This window comes from Xenopus tropicalis, chromosome 2 (assembly GCF_000004195.4).
Source record: "Xenopus tropicalis strain Nigerian chromosome 2, UCB_Xtro_10.0, whole genome shotgun sequence".
Taxonomy (NCBI): domain Eukaryota; kingdom Metazoa; phylum Chordata; class Amphibia; order Anura; family Pipidae; genus Xenopus; species Xenopus tropicalis.
Genome location: NC_030678.2, coordinates 87626648 through 87654551, shown reverse-complemented (window position 1 = coordinate 87654551; position 27904 = coordinate 87626648). Strand labels below are relative to the sequence as shown.

At 39.1% G+C, this 27904-nt stretch overlaps 1 protein-coding gene across 7 annotated transcripts in view; it reads right to left on the bottom strand.

Annotated features, from left to right (window-relative positions):
* Positions 1-27904, bottom strand: part of col16a1 (collagen, type XVI, alpha 1) — a 97333-nt gene that overhangs the window by 3925 nt on the left and 65504 nt on the right. For 4 of the 7 annotated variants that reach the window (XM_031896915.1, XM_018091581.2, XM_031896917.1 and 1 more), the window contains 24 exons: positions 27640-27678; positions 27354-27470; positions 26761-26787; positions 26549-26620; positions 26385-26429; positions 25200-25244; positions 20978-21031; positions 20113-20166; positions 19951-20004; positions 19369-19413; positions 19240-19293; positions 9681-9716; positions 8752-8814; positions 8172-8243; positions 8031-8084; positions 6511-6555; positions 2609-2653; positions 2241-2294; positions 2100-2153; positions 1972-2022; positions 1793-1882; positions 1538-1573; positions 553-597; positions 273-470 (listed from right to left, as the gene is read on the bottom strand). In XM_031896915.1, the coding sequence (XP_031752775.1) occupies positions 273-470; positions 553-597; positions 1538-1573; positions 1793-1882; positions 1972-2022; positions 2100-2153; positions 2241-2294; positions 2609-2653; positions 6511-6555; positions 8031-8084; positions 8172-8243; positions 8752-8814; positions 9681-9716; positions 19240-19293; positions 19369-19413; positions 19951-20004; positions 20113-20166; positions 20978-21031; positions 25200-25244; positions 26385-26429; positions 26549-26620; positions 26761-26787; positions 27354-27470; positions 27640-27678 (1449 nt within the window). The remainder of the gene's footprint in view (positions 1-272; positions 471-552; positions 598-1537; positions 1574-1792; positions 1883-1971; positions 2023-2099; positions 2154-2240; positions 2295-2608; positions 2654-6510; positions 6556-8030; positions 8085-8171; positions 8244-8751; positions 8815-9680; positions 9717-19239; positions 19294-19368; positions 19414-19950; positions 20005-20112; positions 20167-20977; positions 21032-25199; positions 25245-26384; positions 26430-26548; positions 26621-26760; positions 26788-27353; positions 27471-27639; positions 27679-27904) is intronic. The other 3 variants (XM_031896918.1, XM_018091585.2, XM_031896916.1) reach the window with 2 other exon arrangements.

The window sequence follows — 27904 nt, the reverse complement described above, 5'->3', positions numbered from 1 at the left end:
ACAACAAAAAAAAAAACAAAACAGTTGTGTCCTCTGTTCTTATCATAGTAAGGATTCAATAATCTTAACTAAGCATAACAAGTATACTCTAGCAATAAACTTTACTGTACATTCAAAACAGGATCATGTAAACAAAAAGGTGAAGGGCAATTAATTCTAGTTTTGGTTGTTTCTTAAAATGGAAGGAAAGAAGAATGGCTACATTTAAATAAACATACACTTACTTTTAAACTTAAAACCTATTAAAGCTATTTTCTTACTGGCATACTTACAGGTGTTCCTGGAAGTCCTGGGCTTCCTGGTGCCCCAGCAGGTCCTGGAGATCCAGAAGAGCCCCTCTCTCCTGGAGGTCCCCTTGGTCCAACTATCCCTAATGATTCACTTTTTGTATAAGCTGCTGATGTTCCTGGCGGTCCTGGTCTTCCTCTTTCTCCTGGGGGGCCTGAAGATCCAGGCATTCCGGTTTCACCCTTATTTATATTGAAGGGGGAGAACACAATTACATCTTATTTGTGAAAACAACTGAATATAGACATTACGCATAGGACTTACCTTCTCTCCAGGAGAACCAGGGGCTCCTGGCCTTCCAGAAGGACCCTAAAAATGTAGTGTGGATGGGAAATTATTAAAGACATCGGTAGGAAAGGAATGTCATTATATTAAATAAATTTGTGTTGGGGGAGCACCACCATTAATCAGAGAACCATAGGAAGGTGTGCATGGTCAAATTATAAAGACCTATTCAATAAATAAGAGAAAAAGAAAAGTATGACCCCAAAATTGCATGTCCCCTTCTTAAGATCTGAAATCCAGTTCCAAAATGAAAACATAACTTTTATTGTACCACTGATAAAACATAAAGTGCTTATTAAAACAAATATATTAAAACTACCAGTAAAGGCAGGACTATATCATTGATACTGACAGCCAAATGTATGGCACACAAAGGGAAGATCTATATGTTGTGAATATTCACATTGGGGTATACAGTCAGGTTAATGCTCCAACTCAAACTGCACCGAAATACACATAAATTTCACTTAAGAGTGTACAGTATATCTTTTTCTCTTATTTATTGAAAAGGAGAATCATTTTCCCATTTGCAATAAAAGGCACTAAGTTTGCCAAGTAGCAGGAACCCATAGCTACCAATAGGCTGTTTGCTTCAAACAGGTCACCAGTGAATTCAACCAGCTGATTGGTTGCAATTGGTCACTGCTCTTTGGAAAACTTACCCCTAGTGAGTTTGTGAAGATGCGGAGAAAGAGAAAATATTCTATGGTATATTCTTGCCTCAAAAGCCACATGATTGGATGTGGATTACTGAATATAAAGGATTTACAAAGCAGGGATGTATTAGATACTGATAGATATCAACAGATGACAGCAGAGTTAAAGAAAGAATTGTTGTGGTTGTAGCTTTATTTATACAGCTAATTTTGTAAGACTACAGCAAAATGTATCTCTCTTAACCTCAACATCTTTTTTACAGCTATATCTATTTATCTTGCTACTGGAGCAAAGTAACTTTACTCACCTCCTTACCCATAGGACCATCTGAACCCATTTCACCCTGTTGGCAGATAAAAGGGAATGTTATAAAAACACTCATGTTATTAGAAAGATATCATCTTACCCAAACAATTTTTTTTAGAATGCCATGTCATTCTATCCACTGACCTTGTGCCATCTTTTAAACTAAAAGTACATTTAAATGTACATTTCTACTATGTATTTGACTTATCATCTCCCTCTCCCTCATGTAAGTCTTACATGACTCCCTGATACTTACAGCAGGTCCTGGGTGTCCCGGGGTACCTGGCTCACCCGGAAGACCCAATTGTCCTCGATCACCTGGTGGTCCTCGATCACCTTTAAGTCCCTGGAAAACAGACAGGATGATAACATCTCTGCTGAGTTCTTCCACACAAGAAAGACAAATATATGCATTTTCATGAAATAATAACTTACCATTCCAGGGGGGCCTGGATTACCTGGTGGTCCTGTAGGTCCTGCAGCTCCCTACAAGAATATACAAAAATTAGAAACAAAATGTTCTGTACGTTTTATTAACTGATACAGGTATCAACTTTACATACCAAGTTTCCAGAAGGACCTGGGCGGCCTGGTGGACCCATTGGACCAGGATCACCCTAAGAATAGAATACATGTGATATTATTGTAAGTCATGGAGTTGTACAGAAATATAGTTCTTCTCAAATAAGACAAACTTTTCTTACCTCTGCACCAGGCCTGCCAGTAATGCCTGAAGGACCTGGAGGACCACAGTCTCCCTGTGAAAAAAATGATCTAATTAAAATTGACCTCCAGCATATTATATATACATATATATATGTTCAGTTTATGCTGGTGCTTATGCTCATGTATTTATATTATACTCATGTGTGAATGTGTGATTTCTAGTAGCTGCCTTTGTTTCTTTCATAGTTTGCTTGTTGGCCATTGACTCACAGATTTGTTATGTGACCTGGTACATTTTAAATAGGAAAGCAAGCTGTTCATATGCTGTGCTTCATAATTCTTAAATTTTCAAGTGGCACAAAGCAATATCTTCTATTACCCTTTTAAATGTTATATGACTTCATACCTTTTGCCCAGGCAAGCCAGGATGCCCTGTTTTCCCTTTGAATCCCTTAAACAAAAAAATAAGATGGAGAGAATAAAAAAAGTCCACATGATATTATTTTGCATAGTTTATTAAACACAATATAATTTGATTGCAGTTCACGCAGTAAAAGAGTTAAACATCAGGCTGTATGGGGAGCTTGCACATAAGGGCTTACGATCTAAGGCCATGCTATCCAAATGGCAGCTACCCCCCCAGTGGCCTACCAGCTGTTGAACTGCTCTGACTGTTTACCTTTGTGTATGCTTTAAATGTTATCAGTACTAAGATTAATTGGCGCCTCTGCATTGTTCACACCTCAGATTTAGGCTGTACTTACACCCTTTAAACCTTTACACCTTTAAGACCCTGCATTGTTTAGAACTCAGGCTCAGTATAAACTGTTTATCTTAGAGTGGTCATGATCAGTTATTGAGTAACCATGATAAGTTTCCTTGCCTCCTTACTTACTCTGCATGCCCTGCTCTACTCTGGCTGTGTGTGCCATACTCTGCCTGCCCTATGCTGCCTGTGAGTGTGCCATACTCTGCCTGCTCTATGCTGCTGTGTGTGCCACACTCTGCCTGCCCTATGCTGCCTGTGTATGTCATACTCTGCCTGCCCTATGCTCCCTGTGGGAGGTGTACCTAGCAGGAATTTATTATGAGAGTTTTTTTAACATTTTCTCCCTAAGTTGTGTAATTATGTGCTGGGGGTTGCTATGCTACCCACAGGGTAGGAGGAGCCATATGGATTTAAGGGTGTGGCTTAATATGACTCACATATGAGTGATGAAGGATATACATGCAGTAAGCCCCAACCATTAGGGTTTTTGCTGCGCTACCACCATTAATGTGGGTTTGGTCTTAAAAGCTCTTGTGATAACATGGGTGTGGTTTGAAGTGGGTGTAGTTTAAAAAGGGGAGTGGTTAAAACTGCCTCCCATTATAGGCCCTCCACCCACGTAGGCCAGAAACATTCCATCCTTCGGTACCACAGAATTTGGACAGCACTGATCTTAGGGTATTAGTGGGAAGGATGAGGCCAAATGTATGAATATTTTCCAGAATTAAACAATATTGGTCCAGGATTTATAAATAGAAATTTGTGTCTGGCCAATCTTTGTCTACTGTAATATAAAACCAGTCTACCTACTAAGTAAACTAAACTATTGCCTAAAAAGTGCTGTACATTGTACATAACTTTTAGTGTGACGTAGTATTCAAGTAAGCTTGAAAGGTAGTTGTAATGAGGATAAAAAATGTAGCTTCAGAAGGATCTGCTGTCTGGTTACAAAGTGTCACTGACCTAAGAAACCAGATAGTATGTTAACTTTTAGGTTAAAGAGAGGTAAGCTAATTCTAACATCTCTTTTAGATATGTGAGGGGCAGTGATGAAATATACTGTGGAAAGTAATAGGTGCAAAGCAAGTCGTTTTTAGTGGTCTACTGTTTGAAGGAAACACTGAGCATTAGTGCATCAGATTGGTTGCAGTGGGTTATTAGGCCTGGAGTACCTGCTATTTCATCACTTAAAGGAGATGTCAGAATCTTAACTCTGTGTTTATATACAGTGGAGGAAATAATTATTTGACCCCTCACTGATTTTGTAAGTTTGTCCAATGACAAAGAAATGAAAAGTCTCAGAACAGTATCATTTCAATGGTAGATTTATTTTAACAGTGGCAGATAGCACATCAAAAGGAAAATCGAAAAAATAACTTTAAATAAAAGATAGCAACTGATTTGCATTTCATTGAGTGAAATAAGTTTTTGAACCCCTACCAACCATTAAGAGTTCTGGCTCCCACAGAGTGGTTAGACACTTCTACTCAATTAGTCAACCTCATTAAGAACACCTGTCTTAACTAGTCACCTGTATAAAAGACACCTGTCCACAGAATCAATCAATCAAGCAGACTCCAAACTCTCCAACATGGGAAAGACCAAAGAGCTGTCCAAGGATGTCAGAGACAAAATTGTAGACCTGCACAAGGCTGGAATGGGCTACAAAACCATTAGCAAGAAGCTGGGAGAGAAGGTGACAACTGGTGCGATTGTTCGAAAATGGAAGGAGCACAAAATGACCATCAATCGACCTCGCTCTGGGGCTCCCCGCAAGATCTCACCTCGTGGGGTGTCAATGATTCTGAGAATGGGAGGAGTTAGTTAATGACCTCAAATTAGCAGGGACCACAGTCACCAAGAAAACCATTGGAAACACATTATACCGCAATGGATTAAAATCCTGCAGGGCTCGCAAGGTCCTCCTGCTCAAGAAGGCACATGTGCAGGCCCGTCTGAAGTTTGCCAATGAACACCTGAATGATTCTGTGAGTGACTGGGAGAAGGTGCTGTGGTCTGATGAGACCAAAATAGAGCTCTTTGGCATTAACTCAACTCGCTGTGTTTGGAGGAAGAAAAATGCTGCCTATGACCCCCAAAACACCGTCCCCACCGTCAAGCATGGGGGTGGAAACATTTTGCTTTGGGGGTGTTTTTCTGCTAAGGGCACAGGACAACTTATTTGCATTAACGGGAAAATGGACGGAGCCATGTATCGTGAAATCCTGAACGACAACCTCCTTCCCTCTGCCAGGAAACTGAAAATGGGTCGTGGATGGGTGTTCCAGCACGACAATGACCCAAAACATACAGCAAAGGCAACAAAGGAGTGGCTCAAGAAGAAGCACATTAAGGTCATGGAGTGGCCTAGTCAGTCTCCGGACCTTAATCCAATAGAAAACCTATGGAGGGAGCTCAAGCTCAAAGTTGCACAGAGACAGCCTCGAAACCTTAGGGATTTAGAGATGATCTGCAAAGAGGAGTGGACCAACATTCCTCCTAAAATGTGCGCAAACTTGGTCATCAATTACAAGAAACGTTTGACCTCTGTGCTTGCAAACAAGGGTTTTTCCACTAAGTATTAAGTCTTTTTTTATTAGAGGGTTCAAAAACTTATTTCACTCAATGAAATGCAAATCAGTTGCTATCTTTTATTTAAAGTTATTTTTTCGATTTTCCTTTTGATGTGCTATCTGCCACTGTTAAAATAAACCTACCATTGAAATGATACTGTTCTGTGACTTTTCATTTCTTTGTCATTGGACAAACTTACAAAATCAGTGAGGGGTCAAATAATTATTTCCTCCACTGTATAGCCATAAAATAAAAGGAAAGCACTCTATCTACTGTTGTTCTAGAAAAATCAGATGGCAAAACATTTAAACAGGGTTAAAACACAGCTAACTGGAGCTCTGTATTCCTTAATGTCTGCAGCTGAATGAGGAGTGGGCGTGTTTTACTCTCTGCTCATGTTTCACTTCCTTATCTGTGCCTGACATTCTCCTATCAGCAAATGACCAATGACAATCCAGTAAACAAACGTCTGTGCTTTTTTTCAAGTTTGCTGTAGAACAGTCTCTGCTTTTGTTTTTTTCAAGTGTGGCACATCGCAGTTCTCTGATTTTTTTCACATCAGGACAGCTACTGGCCACGTAGGTTACCAGAAGCTGTGATTAGAGCTCATTTCAGGGGAATATCTTAAGATGCAAACTACAGAGGCTTCTAATTAAAAAACCCCTTAAATTATCCTGGTAAAAAACTATTTACCTTTCTCCCAACACAAAGAAGTGGGACTTCCTAGGATTTTAAACTACTTTGTGCTACTAAGATACAGATTTGAACTATATTCTCCACAAACCCTCAGTCTCTTCTAAAACAATGAAACTGTGACACAAAAAACATAAATTAAATATATATGGATTTTTAAAGTAATACAATGAGATCAGCAAACCAAAACCAAGGTATTTTGCAGACAATGTAATGGGACTAGCTAGACAAGTTACAGTAAAAATGAAAACAACATTGCCAGTCTTTCTCACCGGAATACCCTTATGCCCGGGAGGCCCAGGAGGTCCCATTTCTCCCTGCAAGAAAAGAAACAAAACAGGTCACCAACAACCTAGGATACAGAGTAATTAATTGTAATAATTTAAAGCAGTAAGTGATTAAAATGCTTAAAGCTATACTGATACTTTCCAGATTTTAAACAGAACCAGCATAACTTAAAAATCCTACCCCGTGTAAATATTATCTTCGTAATTTAACTCTTTGTCTCCCTGCTGGAGGTCAGGTTTAGGGGTTGAGTCTTTGCACTTCCCCCTAAGCCTGACACCTTGAGATGGAGCTGAAGGATACACTGTGAAGTCTTACAGAGGTAATTTATGAAGAGGTGGTGCTGGGATGCACTGTTGAATGTGTAAGATGTAATGAAATAATAGGTACGAATTTGCTAATAATCCAGCCAGCATGCAGCATATAGAGATGTACATACAGCATAGTACATTAAGGTGTCTACTTATTCATTTCCAAATTAAAATTGTATGAATTGTACATTGACATATTTTAGTGGTGCAGGGGAAATAAAGTTGCCTCTTATGATCCAAAGGCATTCTTTCATTAACAATAAAAAGTGAATTAATTATTCGTATATAGAAAAAGAAACACATATAACATATAGGGGCACATTTACTAATCCACGAACGTCCGAAAAGCGCCCAAATGCATTTTTTTCATAATTATCGGTATTTTGCGATTTTTTCGTAAATTGTCGCAACTTTTTCGTAGCCATTACGACTTTTTCCCAAATTGTCGCTACTTTTTTGTAGCGTTGCAACTTGCGTGAATTGTTGCGACTTTTTCGTAGCCATCGCGCCGAGTACGAAAGTTTCGGATTCATTCAAGCTTCAGTATCATGACTTTCCTTGGGCCAGGTTGGAGCTGCAGAGTGCCATTGAGCCCTATGGGAGGCTTCCAAAATCATGCAAAGTCTGAAAGGTTTGCCCGCCATTTACGAGCGCTCAATACGAAAAAGTCGCGACAATATACGAGCAAATCGTAATGGCTATGAAAAAGTTGCGACAATTCGCGCAAGTCGTAACGGCTACGAAAAAGTCGTAACGGCGACGAAAAAAACGAAAATGTTCGTTTCCAATCCGAATTTTTCCCATTCGGATTCGTGGATTAGTAAATGTGCCCCATAGTGTTAGTGAAATCCTACAAGTTTATACTCTTTAATATATTTATGATGAGTTGGTAAATTTTTTTCATTTTTTTTTTTTTTACAGTAAATGAATAAAAAAATGAGGTACCTTAAGCAAGCAGTTGTTTTTCATGATCAAAACATGTTTCAGTAAAATTTTGTTTGGAAAAAGAAGTTTGGTTCTAAACCATTGCAATAGGTTGGAAGATAAAATAGATGCTTTTACTATTTCAGTCTTTATTAACAAACACCAAAGCTTCCTCACTTATTATCTACACTCACATCTTAAGAACGGATCTGATAAAATCTGGCATCAGTCCCAGTAAACAGTAGTTCACCCTACACATATTTGATACTCACCCTCAGTCCTGGTTTCCCATCCTTCCCGTCCAGTCCTTCAATCCCAGGCGGCCCCTGAAGTGTCACAGAGAGGGTGAAAATGTATTGTGTAAAATGTGTTATGTTCTTCCATGTAAATCTTGGCATCAAAAGACCCTTTACCTGTAATCCAGGAGGTCCTGGTGGGCCTGATGAGCCAGGTTGTCCCGGAGAACCACGTAATCCTTCTGAACCCTACGATAAAGAAAACAAAATATCCAAGCTGTGAGCCACTAAAATGCAGATTTATTAACATTCTAACATGCGTTTATACTGCAATTTGATTTTTGTGCATGAAAAATCATGAATTCAAAAGCTTGATTTAAAAAAAAAAAAAAAAAAGCACGATAAGTTTCTGTAGATGTCATTGGGAGTTTTATTTTCAAATTTCAAGCTAGTTTTTAACTTCTGTTTTGGAGAAACAGCTATGATAGTGTTACAAAATGTTATAAATTGTGATTGCTTTATAAACCTCTTATTTTAAAATAATGTATACCTTATTTTTGACGTTCTTTATTTGTTATTCATATCTATCTATCTATCTATCTATCTGTCTGTCTGTCTACCTAAATATTTTTCATATTTCTATTATTTTTCTTCGGTCTACCATGTTAGAATGTAAGCAATCTTTAAGCATTCTTGAAATTTATCAATCACTCCATGTAACTCATTGTTATATAGAATTCATATTAAGTATATCTACCTTTTCAGCAGTAGGCCCAGGTGGTCCAGGAGACCCTGTCTTTCCAGGAAAACCTGGAGGTCCCTGAAAGAAAGAATTGTCATAGATTCCCAAAAAGGGACAGAATTAAACCTTAAAGTTAATATTTAGTAATGTTAGAAAGTAAAGATGTCCAGGCCTTAGCTTGCAGTCAATCATTACCCAAACCAGAAAATCAACCTTAATTCATTCATCTGTTAGATAACTGACCCTCAATGAATTACATAAATGTAACTTTGCCCTGCTGCTTTCATTAAGTTAACACCTCACAGAGAGATTAGTCACCCTCTGCTACTGTGGGCAACTAACTCTCTGAAATGCCTTTCCACCAGTGGAAAGGGATATGTGTTGATTAGTTTTTCCTGAAGTCTTGCAAAGTTTCCTCCTGCAGGCAACTTCCCGTGACTTTGTATGTATGTATAACTTTAACTTTATTTATTTTGTAATATAATTGGTAATCAGTCTTGGAGAAGGAGTTGAAATGTTCTGAAAGCATGCTGTGATTATCATCCTTGTTAACCAATAAAGGTATCACCTTTACACCACTTTTGTTATGCACCATATAAAAAGTTCAAGTCAGAAAGTTAGTCACAGTTCCCAGTAATGGAAAATGTATATTTTGAGAATATTTTAAGCTAAGCTGTTTAGCTCTAGTCTATACACCAGGAAAGCACCACATACCGTACCCAATACTTGTAGAAAGCAGCATCTAAATTTATAATCCTTTCATTAGTGATCTGAACTAACCTTTTTTGTAGTGGGCTGCTTATTTATACAGAGATGCAGGAGAGGTAAGCCTAAATAATACAGTGCTGAAATGCGGATGTTGAGCTGCCTATAAGGCAAATCATAGACTACAGATTGTCATCAGAATAGTACTTTCCTACCCTGCTGTCCTAAGTGATACTCACCGCAGGTCCTGGGAAACCTGGGGGTCCTGAAAATCCCTGTAAAGTGCAAGAAGGTAAAGAGTAACTTATTGACATGAAAGCAGGAACTGTTCTTATTGATAGTCCAAACGACACAGGAGGGTAAGAATGAAAAATATGTTTTCCTCCCCTTGCCAATTCAATTAGGCTTTAACAGCCAAAATCAGCAATTAGCTTTTACATGTGTTAGAATATTGTCAGCAAATATGTTGCTATGCATATTTGAGTGGAGTAAACTTTGCTGATGTTATTATAGAACACTTAAAGCACACACATGGAATGACATGACTTAACTCAGTTAAAATAACAGAAAAGATCTATAAGATGCTTCCAAGTGGACACATTTTTGTTAAACTGTTTTTGGAACAGTTTGAGAGGCAGTAGGCCAGATAATGTTTTATGGCATGAAATGCTACATCATTCAATAGAAATACTTATCTTTGTTTTTGCATATAATTGATATAAAGATAAAACCCTTTCACATGCTTTTGAAATCTGGAACAATATCACACATTTACTTTGTACCATTACCGAGAGAGATCAATAAGAATGCAAAAATAGAAAATCAAAATTCAAAATGGAATCATGCAGTGGAGAGGGACTATACTAATATTTGTAAATGTCAAGGAGGAGAGGAGCACCCTAGCTGTTTTGGTTTGCATTTGTAAACAAACTTCTATGTGATTAATCTTAAATACATTCTAACCAATTCTGACCAGGCCAGTAAAAACAACAAGTTTGCCACCCTAGTTTTACATGAATGGGTTATGAATGCAGAAGATTAGAGGGCTCTAAACCTGGCCATACACGTGGCGATCTGACGATGTTTCGTGCGACCATCAGTCGCACAAAACATCGTCAGATCCGCCACACACCATTCAGGGCTGAATCGGCAGGTAAGGAGGTAGAAACAATAGGATTTCTACTTCCTTCTGCCGATTCAGCGCTGAAGGGAGATTTTGGTCAGGCGCCTTCTATGGCGCCCGATCAAAATTTTCAAACTGGTCCGATCGGCAAGTCGGACAATATCAGCAGCTTCCTGCGATATTGGTCAACTCGCTGACATACCATACACGCACCGAATATCGTACGAAACGAGGTTTTGTACGATATTATCGGTGCGTGTATGGCCACCTTAAGGGGTGCAAGAATCTCCCATAAAGACATATCAGCTTACATGCTAAGGATGATAGGGCAGTAAGCTGGGTGACAGTTAGAAAATCGAGTGTGGGGAAAAGAAAAAGGGAGGCTGCTCCAGGGTTTGCGCATCCCAACAGATTTGCCAGATTGTGTGAAGAAGATGGGAGTGTGAACTCTGGACTGGCGGTTCTAGATGAGGCTGATCTCTCTAACAGCCGGGAGACCAGTTTCTCTAGTAGTGGTGGGGAGGAGAGCAGAGCTAGGCCTAAACAGATGGTGGTTATAGGGGATTCAATCATTAGGAAAGTGGACAGGGTAATCTGTCGAGCGGATCGCTTCAACCGGACAGTTTGCTGTCTTCCTGGTGCCAGGGTTCGGCATGTGGTTGATCGGGTCGACACATTATTGGGAGGGGCTGGGCATGACCCGGCTGTCTTGGTACATATCGGTACTAACGACAAAATGAACGGTAGGTGGGGGACCTTAAAGAGTGAGTTCAGGGATCTAGGCTCTAAAATTAAGCAAAGGTCCTCCAATGTCATTTTTTCGGAAATTTTGCCGGTGCCGCGTGCTAGTTTAGGGAGACAGCGGGAGCTTAGGGAGCTAAATGCGTGGCTAAAGTCTTGGTGTAGGAAGGAAGGGTTTGGGTTCCTAGAGCACTGGGCTGACTTTTCTTTGGGGTACAATCTATACAGCCCTGACGGATTGCACCTCAATGGAAGGGGGTCTACTGTGCTAGGGGAGAGAATGGTTAAGAGGCTGGAGGAGTGTTTAAACTAGACAAGGGGGGGGTTGGTAAGCTAGATTCTTATGGGAGAGCTAGTGTAGATGGGGCAGTGGGACCAGTAAAGGGTTGTGGGGGAGGAGTGAGGGGGGCATATAGTTTATCAGATAAGGAGCTTCCATTGTTACAAGGGAAACAGACTAATTTTCACCTTAGCTCTAACTGTCCTTTAGCTAATGTAAGCTGTAGAGGAAGAAGTAGTAATCTCCGCTGCATGCTGGCTAATGCGCGTAGCTTGTCGGGAAAAATAGGGGAGCTGCAGGCTATTGCATGTATTGAAAATTATGACTTAATTGGTATCACTGAGACCTGGTGGGATGAAAAATGCGACTGGGCAGTGAATTTAAATGGGTATACGCTTTTTAGGAGGGACAGAGGGATTAAAAAGGGTGGAGGGGTTTGTCTTTATGTAAAGTCAGATTTAAAGCCATGTAATAAAGACATTACCAATGAAAACGTTGAATCTCTTTGGGTAGAAATTTCAGTAGGGCTGAAGGTCACAAAGAAAATGATCATTGGTGTATGCTATAAACCACCCCGTATAGATGAGGGGGATGAGGCCCAGCTACTTTTGCAAATGGAGGAGGCTTCAAAATTGGGTCAAGTTGTTATTATGGGGGACTTTAATTATCCGGACATTGACTGGAGTAATGGGGTGGCTAAGTCAGAAAAAGCTAGTAGGTTTGTAAATATGCTAAATGACAACTTTTTATTTCAGGTGGTTCAAGAACCTACTCGGAATGAGTCTATTTTGGACCTGGTAATATCTAATAATACTGAACTTATCTCTAACATTTGTGTGGGTGAGCATTTGGGGAACAGTGATCACAACATGGTCTCCTTTGAGATAATGCTACAGAGACAGCTCTATAAGGGAGTAACTAAAACGCTCAATTTTAGACGTGCAGACTTTGCCAGTTTAAGGGCATCTCTGCAATGTGTCAACTGGGAAAGGCTTTTCATGGGGTTAGACACAGAAGGAAAATGGAACATCTTTAAAACATTGCTTTGCAGGTATACACAACAGTATATTCCCCTTGTAAGCAAGGAGAGGCATCGCAAAGCAAAACCCTTATGGCTGAATAAAAGAGTTAAGGTCGAGGTTGGTAATAAAAAACGTGCTTTTAAAGCATTCAAGTTAGCTGGGACAGCGGAAACTTTCATCAGGTACAAGGAAGCAAATAAAGCATGCAAAAAAGCTATCAGGCAAGCTAAAATAGAGATGGAAAGGGATATTGCAGCTAGGAGTAAAAAGAATCCAAAATTATTTTTTAATTATGTGAATAGTAAAAAAATGAAGCAAGAAGGGGTGGGAACTTTATTATCACGGGGAGGTACGTTGGTTGATGAGAACGGGGAAAAAGCTGAAATTTTGAACTCTTATTTTTCATCTGTCTATACATCTGAGGAGCCAGATAATGAAGGCTTCCCTTTTAATATACCCAGTGCTAGTAATTTAGCTACTGGCGCGTGGGTCACTCAGGAGGAAATTCAAAAGAGACTTGAACATGTAAAGGTAAACAAAGGTCCAGGACCGGATGGGATTCATCCCAGGGTATTAAATGAGCTGAGTGCTGTGATTGCCAAGCCTCTTCACATAATTTTTCAGGATTCGTTGAGGTTTGGCATGGTGCCGAGAGACTGGCGGATTGCTAATGTGGTGCCGTTATTTAAAAAGGGATCTCGTTCTCAGCCTGAAAACTATAGGCCTGTTAGTCTGACATCAGTAGTAGGAAAGCTTTTGGAAGGGGTAATAAGGGATAGGATAGTTGAATACATTGCAGTTCACAATACTATTAGTTTGTGCCAGCATGGTTTTATGCGTAACAGATCTTGCCAGACTAATTTAGTTGCCTTTTATGAGGAGGTGAGCAGGAACCTTGATGCTGGAATGGCAGTTGATGTCATCTACTTAGATTTTGCTAAAGCGTTTGATACAGTACCGCACAGAAGGTTAATGATCAAATTGAGGAATATTGGCCTAGAACATAATATTTGTAATTGGATAGAAAACTGGCTGAAGGATAGAGTACAAAGAGTGGTGGTAAATGGAACATTTTCTAATTGGGCCAGTGTGGTTAGTGGAGTACCGCAGGGGTCAGTCCTTGGTCCTTTGCTTTTTAACTTGTTTATTAATGACCTGGAGGTGGGCATAGAGAGTACTGTTTCTATTTTTGCTGATGACACTAAATTGTGCAAAACTATAAGTTCCATGCAGGATGCTGCCGCTTTGCAGAGCGATTTGACAAAATTGGAAAACTGGGCAGCAAACTGGAAAATGAGGTTCAATGTTGACAAGTGCAAAGTTATGCACTTTGGTAGGAATAATATAAACGCAAACTATCTACTGAATGGTAGTGTGTTGGGGGCATCCTTAATGGAGAAGGATCTAGGGGTTTTTGTAGATCACAAGTTGTCTAATTCCAGGCAGTGTCATTCTGTGGCTACTACAGCAAATAAAGTGCTGTCTTGTATAAAAAAGGGCATTGACTCAAGGGATGAGAACATATTTTTGCCGCTTTATAGGTCCCTGGTAAGGCCTCACCTTGAGTATGCAGTGCAGTTTTGGGCTCCAGTCCTTAAGAAGGATATTAATGAGCTGGAGAGAGTGCAGAGACGTGCAACTAAACTGGTAAAGGGGATGGAAGATTTAAGCTATGAGGTTAGACTGTCGAGGTTGGGGTTGTTTTCTCTGGAAAAGAGGCGCTTGCGAGGGGACATGATTACTCTGTACAAGTACATTAGAGGGGATTATAGGCAGTTGGGGGATGTTCTTTTTTCCCATAAAAACAATCAGCGCACCAGAGGTCACCTCTTTAGATTAGAGGAACGGAGCTTCCATTTAAAGCAGCGTAGGTGGTTTTTCACGGTGAGGGCAGTGAGGCTGTGGAATGCCCTTCCTAGTGATGTGGTAATGGCAGACTCTGTTAATGCCTTTAAGAGGGGCCTGGATGAGTTTTTGAACAAGCAGAATATCCAAGGCTATTGTGATACTAATATCTACAGTTAGTATTACTGGTTGTATATATATAGTTTATGTATGTGAGTGTATAGATTGGTTAGTATAGGTTGTGTGCTGGGTTTACTCGGATGGGTTGAACTTGATGGACAATGGTCTTTTTTCAACCCTATGTAACTATGTAACTATGTAACTATGTAACTATGCTGAGCCTGGGGCAACAATTTCTGCTTGAAATATATATAGACTGATGATGCAAATTTCCAATGTGGCCACTTCACCTATGTATCTTGTACAGTTAATATATGCACTATGTGCCTGCTAGCACCACCTAGCTTGTGCATGTAAATGACATGCAAGCTAGGGGTTGTACAAAGGAACACCTACACACCACTCCTTTAGGTGCATCTAATGCAAGCAGTGATGAGACATGCACAGGTCTGTGTACTCCATTCACACAGTCACATCTTGCCTTTCTCTGCCTATTATTGCCTGTATCTCCAAAGCCAGTTCAAAAGACCAAAAAAGAATAACCAACATTGCCATAAATGCTGCCATGTCATAAAATCTCAACAAAATAAAAAGCGCATTTCCATTTATGAATACATTCCAACCAAGTTCAAATAATCACCCTCTGAATTCAACATCCCTATGTATCACTGGATAAAATTATTAAGGAAATTGAATACCATAACCTAATTAGACAAGGCAGTTTAATCATTATTTAATTTCAATTATTTATTTCAATTTTTACTGTTATTTTTCTGAAGTTTTCACCTGCAGTGGTTGTTCTCAGTTATGTAAATATCACATTACCATACCCATATTAATGGTTGTAGTACAGCAAAAACCTGCCATACACTGCCTGCCCTACCCTGCCTGTGTGTGCCATACTCTGCCTTCCCTACCCTTCCTGTGTGTGCCACACTCTGCCTTCCCTACCCTGCCTGCGTGTGCCATACTCTGCCTTCCCTACCCTACCTGTGTGTGCCATACTCTGCCTTCCCTACCCTGCCTGTGTGTGCCATACTCTGCCTTCCCTACCCTGCCTGCGTGTGCCATACTTTGACTGTGTGTGCCATTCTTGGCTGGTATGTGCCATACTTTGACTGTGTGTGCCATTCTTGGCTGGTATGTGCCATACTTGGCCTGTTTGTGCCATACTCTGCCTGCCCTACCCTGCCTGTGTGTGCCACACTCTGCCTGCCCTATGCTGCCTGTGTGTGCCATACTCTGCCTGCCCTACCCTGCCTGTGTGTACCATACTCTGCCTGCTCTACCCTGCCTGTGTGTGCCATACTCTGCCTGCCCTACCCTGCCTGTGTGTGCCATACTCTGCCTGCCCTATGCTGCCTGTGTGTGCCATACTTGCCTGCCCTACCCTGCCTGTGTGTGCCAAACTCTGCCTGCCCTACCCTGCCTGTGTGTGCCATACTCTGCCTGCCCTATGCTGCCTGTGTGTATGGGACACACAGGCAGCATACAGTGAATGCTGGCACTGCTCCTACAGTCTGCACAATAACTATATATTAAAAAACATTTTAATTGCAGTACCACCACAGTATATGTTCTTTTTGTAGTGTGCAGGGATTATTTGTGGGTTTCTACTGCTCCTCCTGCTCTGAGGTGTGAACAGGGGAACAATGGGGGTGATTACAGCCTGAGCCTGAGGTGTGAACACTGCAGGGGTGAACAATGCAGAGATTAAAAGGTGTCAACAACACAGGGGATTACATATTTAAACAATACAGCCTGATTGGAGCCTGAATCTGAGGTGAGAACCATGCAGGGGGGCAGTTAATCACAGTACTGATACGATTTAAAGCTTACACAAGAGTAAGCCATCAAAGCAGCCAGACAGGTGGGGGCCGCACAGAGGGGGGCCGCCGCGGGCCGCCAGTTGGACAGCACTGACCTAGATGATTTGGTCTCCATCCCAATAATACCAGAAATTTGGCCTTAAAGCACAAAAGTTTGACTATAGTATTTATTGGAAACATTTTTCAGCTGGTATCATTAGTAATCTGTGGAGAACAGTTAGTTAATTAAAGCATACTATTAAACTGAAACAATAAAGGGGTGGTTGATACAATAAATAAATTAATTCCAGTTACAAATATTAAAGCATATAATGCTAAGGGCATTGAAATACACATTTTCACTACAAGCAAAGCACCTACCAGGTTATGCTAACACAATAGTATAATCATTTTCCAGTTTCTAGATTTCCAAATCTAAATCTACAACAATCGTGGGGAGCTTATAGAATAGTGGACCATTATAGCAGGCTTTCAAAGAACGCTTTTAATTTCCATTTGTGAATTCTAAGAAAAGTCGTGCCACGAAATTAAAACACATGACAGGGGTTTTTGTTATTTAAAAAGGTTGTTTGGCATGGCAGATATAACTTAGTAGCAATTATAAAGTAATTATAGATGGATAACAAGGACAACAAAACCTATTACAATGTTAACGCTATTAAAGCTATTACATGGAGTATTTATGAATGTTTACATTTTTTTTTTACTCTTTTTCAGATCAGAAATAACTCAGCCCAAAACAGACACTGAAGGCAAAGACACATTCATTTTTCTTTACTGATTTTGCTACCTGGCTTTTGTCCAGTTAGAGCATTTGTTAATTAAGGGGGAAGTGTGATGGCCTTCATTTTTGCATGAAAATGGCCTCAGATTTCACAATTGCTAAAAATGTCAATTAATGCAAACAAAACAGTGAATCTCTGTTATGGAGAAACGTTCCCCAGTGTGGCTAGGTTTACATATAAGAAGAGGCGCTAAGGGTGCATATGATTTAAATATGTAAGAGGACCATACATTTAACGCTCTGAATGCCCTATACCCAAGACCCATACAAATATATGCACACATTCTGTGGCAAACTGAAGGCTACTTCAGATTTCTTTAAATTCCTCAGATCAAATTACTGGAATGGTTCACCTTTAATTTAACTTTTACTGTGTTATAGAATGACCTAATCTTCAAATGGTCTTCTTTTTAAAAAATGTTTTGAATTATTTGCCTTTTTCTTTTGACTCTTTCCAGCTTTCAAAAGGGGGTCACTGATCCCAGCGGCCAAAAACTATTCTCAGTGAGACTACAATTTAATTGGTATTGCTATGTTGTATTACTTATCCTTCTGCTCTGCCACTATAATATTCATATTCCATTTTTTGAATAATAATAATGTCCACTCTACCGTGTATCTGCACTGAAAGGCACAATGATGGCCTGTATGCAAACATATGGGAAGGGTATTGGAGTGAAAAAGAGAAACTATGCATTTTCTCTGGCAATATTTCCTCTGCATAGTCCCTGTCTGTGCAGAGACATGGCTGAGTGGAGGAGAGTGTATTATCACCTTGTCTGAAATTATCCTAACACTCAAAAGCTCTTAATTCCAGACATTTTAGTATGTATAGAATCTAAACATGGGGTAAAAGTACTCTGCATAATCTAATTGCTAAAATCAGATGTCATTTTACTTATTAGAATGTGGTGTCAAAGTTGGAAGCTAAGGCTGTGTATGCTGCGTATGCACATGAATTAGCAGTCATAAGTGCATTTTGAATTCAAATAAATAGCCCAATTTTGCATGGTGTATTTTTTCCAGTGGCTAAAAAGAAGCAATACAGATATTAACTAAGCTCTTATGTTGAGCAATAGCGCTATAAACATCATTTGGAATGATGTGATGTTAACTGAACTACTTTACAAGTCATTTGGACACTATCAGACATAAAACAGTACTAAATCCATCAGCAATTTGGAAGGTATCTTCTTGATTGTCAGAGCATAATCGCTAAATATTTTACTGATTACTTCATAAAATAGATATTCTTTGTAGATTTCAAAATGGTTTGCTGATAACACTTTAAATCAGTGTTGGATTAAAGGCCTCAGTAGGCTTGGTGCTGAAAATTGCAATGGACCTAGTTCCCAGAAAATGTTATATATACAGAACATATATAAAATTCCAAAAAATGCTGATGCCCACCAGTAATTTTAGCCAAAATATACTTATTTATAAATAAATATAAATATATATATATACATATATATTGGCTAAAATTCCTAGTGCGCATTGGCATTTTTTGGAATTTTGTATTATACTTCTGCACCCAGGTTGTAGTTTTGATGGGTGTGAGCCTAAGCCATCAATAATATATATTATATAGAACATTTATATAGCAAAGCATAGCAGTGCATTGTGTGTGTATTTATATGTGTATTATTTATTATTCATTGTATAACTGAACAGTACTAGGCAATACATCTCCTACAGGTTCATGTCTGCATTCTGAAGGTGACATAAGAGCACTAAGTATTTTGATTCTTTACTTGAATGGCCTAAACCCTCAGGGTTCATCATTTCACTGTATGGCAACATGATCATATTCCAGAAAAAGGCAATAGTATGTTACAGGTTTTAGTCTATGTTTTCTGTTTGGCCTAAAAAAAAACTCTAATATAAACTTGTCCTTTATATAAAGAATTTTTTGTGATGTGTTTAGTGATGCAACCCTGTTAGGAGTTGCAAACAACTTGTGTTTTTATAGGGTCTTTAGAGGTACACCGTTTACTTAACAAATGTCCTTTACAGCTAGAGAGTAGAACATATCAACACATGTGTTGACTTACCTGGTCACCTTTTTCTCCGAAGCTCCCTGAAGTTCCTCGTTCACCTCTTGGTCCCTAAAAAGATAGCTGAAATTGTCAGGAAGAAGAAATCACAAGTACTACATAAATAGTATGAGAATGTAAACTTACAGCAGGGCCAGCAGGACCAGGAACACCCGGAATACCAGGAGGACCCTAAGGAATCAAGAAACTCAGACTTAGTTAAATAGGAATCTCCTGGTAGATATTCGGCTGAATGGAATAACCTTGTGCAACCATAAAATACAATAAGAATACAGTTTTCCTTTTAAACTTTACCAAATCATGAAATTACATGTCAGCTGCAGTTAAATATTAGATTTTCTCACAAACAATTCTAAATTATGATTTTTATTGTTGAATATCATTTAAAAAAACATAGAGATATTCATTCAAATACCATAGTATATTTTATGCTAATTTACCTGCCATTTTAGTAATGTTTAGAATAAATTTCTGCAATCTGTTTATGTTCTACTACAATAAATCAGATGCACTAGTCATTATGGTACACGCATAGTACAGTAATTGTGTTTCTTTTCACACATAAATACATACATATCATAGGTGAGTATTAAATCATTGACTGACAGTTTACATGTTTAACACCAGTTTTTTGGTCTGTATCTTTTAACCTTCCTGCCCCCATGGTCAGCACAGATTCTATCCTCAGTATGCCCCTCCATCTCTTACCGACTCTCCTTTCTCTCCAGCAGGTCCATGGTAGCCACGCTCTCCTTTGCTACCCTTTAACAGAGATACAGAAATGCCATACCTTTAGACTCAACAAACTAGAGACTACAGAATTTACCCTGAAACAGCCATTGAACACAACCCTTAATATGCCATACTTACTGGAAGGCCTGGAGATCCCATAGTTCCAGGATAACCTGGAAGTCCAGGTGGTCCCTTTATAAAAAAAACAAAAGTATATTTGTATATCTTCTAGCAGCTATTGGGAAGTACTCTGAATAAAATGTCCATTTATCTGGACATTCATTACTTTTTTGTGAGGATGACGTCGAGGATGACATTCAAGATGGTATTAAAACACAAGAACTACTTTATGCTGCCCACTTTGTATGATAAGATTTAGTAACTACACAATATATGATCAAATGAGAATCATTATTACAACCCAAATGGTATATGAAATTAAGGTATTCAAAAGTACCAGCTGTTTTGTTAATGGTGATTATTAGAAATAAAAAACACTGAATACTTAAATTCATTGAAATGCAAATTGCAAGTAAAATGCATTTTGAAAGTCACCTTCTCTGTGCATCTACTGTAGCTTCTAGATCTGAACCTCTGACTGGAGGGTGGTGGTTTGCTTTTGTTGTATTTTTGCATTATTGATATACACATTTATACATCATTGTACTTATGACTTCCACTTGCTATTTCTGAACCAGAACCATTAGTTTAGTTAATACCAGGTTTAAGGTGGCCATACATGGGCCGATTCTAGCTGCTGATATTGGTCCCTTGGACCAATTCAGCAGCTTATCAGCCTGTGTATGGGCACTAAAGACAGGCCTGCCCAACCGACATCTGGCTGGTTTGATATTTCATCGGTGCTCACTATCCTTAGGATAGTGTCCATTAAACAGATTTGTATAATGTACTGTACATCACAGGTTGTGTTTTGTTTTCACTTTATTATTGATCACAACAGGTAGTTCTTGCTCATAGCAAATTATACGTAAGGTTGTCTTACCAATTCCCCTTTTTCTCCATGTGGCCCTGGTGGTCCTCTTTCTCCCTGCATACCCTTCAAACATGAAAGGAATTTGTTAGACTTGGATAATATTTTTCTTGGGGCATGAACTCCATACTCCCATATGTTTTGGAGTGCAATCCCCAAGTTCAGAGCATGGTGGAGTTCCTCAGCCCATTACCTGTCCGAAAAGTAGAGTCCCTCTAGTTTACTTGTCTGATGGCTGAGAACTCCATTTTCTAATAACACATCAATTTGGTGTATTGACAACTGAGGGCATTCAAGATTTTTTTTTACCATAGAAACAGCTTAGAACTCACAGGACACATAGAAAGAGACCTTTCCATGCTGTATGTGATTATAGCATTTTAAGGTCAGTGCTCCAGATGAAATGTGGTGATGTTTGCATGAATCCCAAGAGTAGCAGACACAAAAAGCAGTTTTAAATCCAGTGAGGTTAGAGAACCAATACTTTCTGCCCATTAAGTTACTGTAAAACAACACATGGTGAGGGCAAATGGTAGAGTGAGCTAAAGGAAAACTATCATTATACCTTAGTTAAGTCAAATTATTGTTAAGTTTATAGTAGTGTTTTATGCTTAATGGAGGTGTTTTAGTGTTTCTAAACCAAGAAAATTTATTTTAAGTATTTATTCCTCCATAAACTTTTAACTATCATGAAAGTAAGAAGTTGAACATGATCAGTTAAAAAAATAAAAGAAAATGATAGTTTACCTTTACTACTGTGAAAAGTTAGGGACATAGGTATTTCTTTGTACAGTGAAAAACACCAGTTAAAGTGTCAAAAGGATGGAGGGATGTGTATCAGGCTACAGTCAAAATCAGTTCTTTTGGTTCTCAATTTTAGCATGAATGGAATCCAGCATTTATGCTTGAAAATTTTGATGTGAAAGCCACCATGCGCATGATTCACTTAGCCTTAATAAATTTGAAGAGTATTTGCAATTTTGCTACTCAGTATTGTCCACTTGTAGGAGAAGCTGTTGCTATGTGATGTGTATCTACCATGTACTGTATTATGGATTAAAGCTAGTTTTATACCTGATGTAACACTATAACTTGTTGGAAGTTTAATGGTCTTTAAAATCACTCTTACCTATTTCTCTTTCTTTTCCTATGCCCAAAACATTAATCATGGGGATATGCCTGCTTTTGCATTTTCACATGATTAAGCAGCCACTAGTAACGTAATTTGCTTGCAGCAATTACAGTGTTAATGAAGGGAAAGGCATTTTTGGGGAATTTGTCAGCCATAGTAGGGAATTTTTAATGCATGCAACAAATCTCACCATCATTGCCCTTAAAGGAACAGTAACACCAAAAAATTAAAGTGTATCCATTTAATTCATTTATTATGTATTATTGCCCTGCACTGGTAAAAGCTGAGTATTTGCTTCTGAAACCGTAATATAGTTTATATAAACAAAGCTGTTGTGTAGCCATAGGGAGAAGGAGAAAAAAGGAGAAAGGGCACAGGTTACAAATCAGATAACAAATACGCTGTGTAGATCGCCATTGTATTCTACAAAGCTTATCTGCTATGTAACCTGTGCCTTTTCTCCTTTTTTCCAGCTTGAATGGCTGCCCCCATGGCTACACAGCAGCATATTTATATAAACCATTGTAATCTTTCTGAAGCAGGCACACAACTTTTACCAGTGCAGGGCAACATTACATTACATTTTAATTACTTTAAAGCATTTTAATTTTTTGGTGTTACTGTTCCTTTAACCTTAAGGGCTGTGGCAGATGGGGAGACTAGTCGTCCTCTCAAGGCAACTTCTGCGATTTTGGGGAAAACGCAGCACCGCGTATGCCATCCCACCGGAGATTTACATACTCGCCGGTGGGATGGTATTTCGGGGAGACTAGTCGCCCGCGACAAGGGAGATTTGTTGCGGGTGATTAGTCTCCCCATCTGCCACAGCCATAAAGGAATACTCTCATGGGAAAACATGTTTTTTTTCAAAACAAATAAGTTCATAGAGCGTCTCTAGTAGAATTCTGCATTGAAACAGAAATTTTTAATATTTTATTCATGGGGCTAGCCATATTCTTCATTTCCCAGGGTCCACAACCATGTGACCTGTGCTCTCATAAACTTCAGTCACACTTTACTGCTGAGCTGCAAGTTGGAGTGATATCACCCCCTCCCAGCAGCTGATCAGCAGAACAATGGGAAGGTAGCAAGATAGCAGCTCCCAGTAGATATCAGAATAGCAACTAATGTAAGAAATCCAAGTCCGGCTTGGGACTCCTCCAGTTACATAGGAATAGGAGAAACAATAGGTTATGTGAAAGCGATTCTAATGTGTTGCACTGGCTCCATCTGAAACTCGGGCACAATGCACTGAGATGGCTGCCTACACACCAATATTACAACTAAAAAAAATCTATTTGTTGGTTCAAAAATAACATTTTAAATGGTAGAGTGAATTATCTGCTATGTAAACAGTGTAATTTAGAAATAAAATGTATACCAATAAAATCATGACAGTATGCTTTAAAAATAAAACATATGCGTTCTTCTCCTACAAACGAGTAGCAAATTATTATACAGTGTATCAACAAAAGGTTCATCCTATGTCATCTCAGCTAAATGAATCACACCACAGTTTTGTTAATGTGCAAATATCTACAAGTTTTCTTAAGCCACATGCACAGTCATTTTAATGCGTGGCTGGATTAAAATTTTCACTCTCTGTGCCAGGACAGAATCTGAGCTCACAAAATCTAGTTGAAAATGCTCTTGCTAGCTCTCTGCTTGATACAAACCCCTGAGACTCAGTATGTTAGGAGGTGCCACAGTGTGGGCAGGGAGAAGATCCAGTCACCAAGGACAAAAGCAACACTGGTGGAAGAGGCAAAGAAGACCATGTTTGGAACATCAAATATAAACCAGGACACCAAGGGGGTAGCTCACATAACAAACAGCAAGTGCCAACGTGATGACTTGTGAATTAATATTACTTTTTGGAAAAGGTTGAAGATGGGAAAAGGAAGATGGGTTTTATCAGTTCTTTCTACCAGAAAGTCTAGTAATCTCTTTTTCTATTCTATCTATATTTTTATAACTTCCTATTAGTTATCTATGTGTGGGGTCAATCTTTGTCTGCGTATTTGCTCTGCTTTTAAGTTCTTCTGTTGTTTCTATGGTATGTTTCTATTATTGCATTTGTCCTATCAGTATAATGTAACTAACATGTATTATATGGATATATATAAGGGAACAGCACAGAAGGATTTTGCACCCATATTTTTTGGAAACTGACTGGAAACTCACATGGCTTCCCCGTTGTCGTTTACAGGAACTTCTAGGCTTATGATACAATAAGCATCTTACAGCCACAATTGCAGAATATTTTCAGGTGATTGTGTCCTGTAAGTGATGTAAGATCCCTGTTTCCTCTACAAAACATGTGCCGTTACTTGCGTATATTCCACATATCACAGTTATCTATCTTACATATGCAATAGTTCATCTGTATATCATGCATATGCCATATGCTACAGTATCTTATTTAAAACAACAATTCTTCATTTTTAATTGATTTTTAGTTGTAATAATGAGACAGTATCTTGTACCTGTTGTAAATTAAATAGTATTCATCTATTATGTTAGCAAAACAATCCTTTACTATTTTGTATTCCTTACAAGTTAAAGGGCACCTGTCACCTGAAATTTGTTTCCCCTAGCAAAGTCCACACTCCAGATGTTAGACAAAAAAGTTTTTGCAACCCCCCACTGGCAAACATCTGTCCCCTGCACCAGGAGAAATATTAGGGCACACACATGACTGAACCTCGGGTATTAGAAATAATTTCCTATTTACTATGAAAACATAGTATTGTGGAAAATGACTCATTGTTTTGTTGGCTCTGTCCATGCACTGAATGAAATGGAATTACATTTTTTTTTTGTTGTTCCATCCCAGGAAAGAAAAAATGTTGTAATGTTGTAAATAAAAGAAGGCACATAGGTTGTTTTAGATGTGGAAGCTTTCTGGACAAAAGGTACAAAAGTGTCAGATTAGATCAGACTGTTGGCACACAAGAGGGGGGTTGACAATTTGGTCACAGTGGTTGTGGCACAAGAGGAGAGTTTACTGGCAAGAATAAGTGAAGTTATGGGGCACAAAAGGTTGGGGAATCACTGTGGGGGAGCAAAAGCGAGCAGATGGGGGGTGGGGTGTATTCTTACAGGTAGTCCGGGGGTGCCAAGAGTGCCTGGAAAACCTGGGGGCCCCTGAGGGGAAAAAATATGGGTTGTCACAATCAAAGAGCTGCTTCTAATAAAAGGATAAACAGGAGAATCCTGTTTCCATCTCCATCTATCTTCTTTGTGCATTAGTAACATAACTAGTTATTGCTCAGTATGATCTTAGCTTGAATGAGAGGCGATGGGCTTCTAATCAACTGAAGAAATAGTTCTATTCACATTAAAAGATAGAATGCCACCAAGATAATAATCATCATTTTCTCTAAGCAAGAATTTAGTTATGTTACTTGTGAAAATAGAACTGTTCCTAAAAGAGGAAGGAGAATTATACAGTAGAGTAATACACTACAAGATATACTTCAGAATCACCTAGGGGCCCATTCATTAAACCACAATTTTTTTTTTCAGAAAATTTTTTTTTTTTCATTTTTAGAACTTTTGGTAATGACCACAAAAAAAGTCTTTTTCGCAAAGACTACAACCATTTCAAAATTCATTCAAGTCCTATGGGACGCTTCCAAAATCATACATTGAAGTTTCAAAGCCAGAAAGGTTTTCACGCCATTTACGTTCATTCGGATACAAACATTTCGTGACTTTCGGATTGCAACCACAGTATTTTCATATGACCAAGAAAATAATTTTCGCACATCAGAAATTATCGTTACTCCGAATTATTTCCAATTGTGCTTTTAATTGCAAAAAATCGTGGTTTCATGAATGCGCCCCCCTAGTGTGCTTCTGCAATTATGCTAGAATTCTGGGAAGCAACATTACATTATTGGAAAAACATGCCAATTTGAACTGCACTTTAAACATGTTTTTTTTTTTATAAAGAAACCTCAATTAAAATTAAATTATTGGGGTTCTCAATTGTTGAGAACACCTGCATAAGTAATACATTAGTAACACATACTCCAGTGGGTCCAGCAAGAAGGCAGGTTCAGAACATTTGAATGCACCACCACCACTGATGCAAGGTTAACATGGTGGGCTTAGGTTTAGTAAGAGAAAGCTTTTAAGTTAAGACAACTGGTCTTTTATTGTGGAGGCTAAGACCCTTTACCTGTGCTAGTGATTTGCCATAATTGTAATTAATTTTGATGTTCTTTGGTTAGGTATGATGCCAAGCATCAAATGAAAGGGGAAGGATTTAAAAACACTTACCGAAGCTCCTGGAAGTCCAGGGGGTCCTCGTGGACCAGGTAGTCCCTGCAGGTAAACAAAGATATTTTGAAATGCTTGTCAATGACATCCAGTCATGGGCAGAATATAGTGTGCTTGTTTGCATGTAGCATTGTTTTAAACTCAATGTCAACCCTTGTTCTTACATCATGTCCTGGTAATCCTGGGGCCCCAGGTTGCCCTGGCCCACCTGCACAGCCATGATCAGGCTCATCTCCCTGAAAAGAAAGATAGTAATTGGTTGTAAGGTAAATTACCCTTTAAGTGGAAATGGAAGTGGAGAGTTAGGCAGGCTCATCTTTTGGCTATATATTAAACAGCAGTTTGAGTGGGTTCATTGATTGTGTAAGCTACTTACCACTTCATCCTCTTTTTCAGGTCGGCACTGAAAATGAAGAAAATTAGTTAGTATATAAATTTACAAACATCATAGTGTGTCCCTGGCATAGCTCATTGCAGCATTAGAGCCATCAGTGGTGTATACCAACGGATAATCCCATAATGTACAAACCAGCAGTAACGACAAACAGATGAGAATGACCATTGCAGAGCTAGTTTTTCCGGATGCAACCATTCTGGTGATGCAGCTTAACTAGTAATTGTAGCCTCCTTGGCATCAAACCAGAGGTTGTTTAGTAATGGCTGAAAATCTTTAGGTTGATTCTGTTTACCCTATTGTTTAGCTATCAATTGATACATTGCCTTAAGTTAAGGCCCTATTTACAGTTCACCATTTCCTCATAAATTTTTTAATTAAGGATCCCTGCTTACAATATGCCACCAACCACACTTGTCAGTTGTACTTTAATGTCATGCAATCTATCCAGGGTGTAATTACCCTTCATTCTGTAGCCATATGCAACTGTCATTCAGACCTCAGCCATAGCAACACAAACACATTAAACTGTTATACATAACCATTCATCCTCTCTTTTTGAAGTGGCTCCATACCCTCTCACAGTCCTCTGTTCCAGGAATCCCAGGTAGGCCTTGCTCTCCCTTCTGTCCTTTCATTGCGATGGGGGGTGGGTGAGTGTTCTGCCCACTGGCACAGTCCCCACAAATATTCTGTATGAAGCAGGTGGATATCAGACTAATTCACCCTTCTTAAAATGTTTTGACCAATGTCTTAAGGGTTTCCCACTTAACACACAAACACTACAACCAGGTGACTAGATCAGTGAAACCTTCTTTCTGGTCACATAATCCTTTATGTTTCTCCCTATGACATCCTCACCTTCAGGATATCAATGTTGCTTTCTGCAGCCAGGGGTCCCTAGAAGAGAAAGACGAGAAGATTATTAAATGGGGATTTGAGCTAATTTCCTATGTTTGCTTACAAGGCAGGACACACAGAACAGCACAGTGACCCTGCAAAGCAAATTGACAAGGTAGGACACCAAAAGGAGGGAGAGGAGGCTATGTGTGCATGTATCACAGCTGCTCTCCTGCCTCTGTGCAACATGGGTTGGGAGGACATTTAGAGAGCGTGACACTGACAC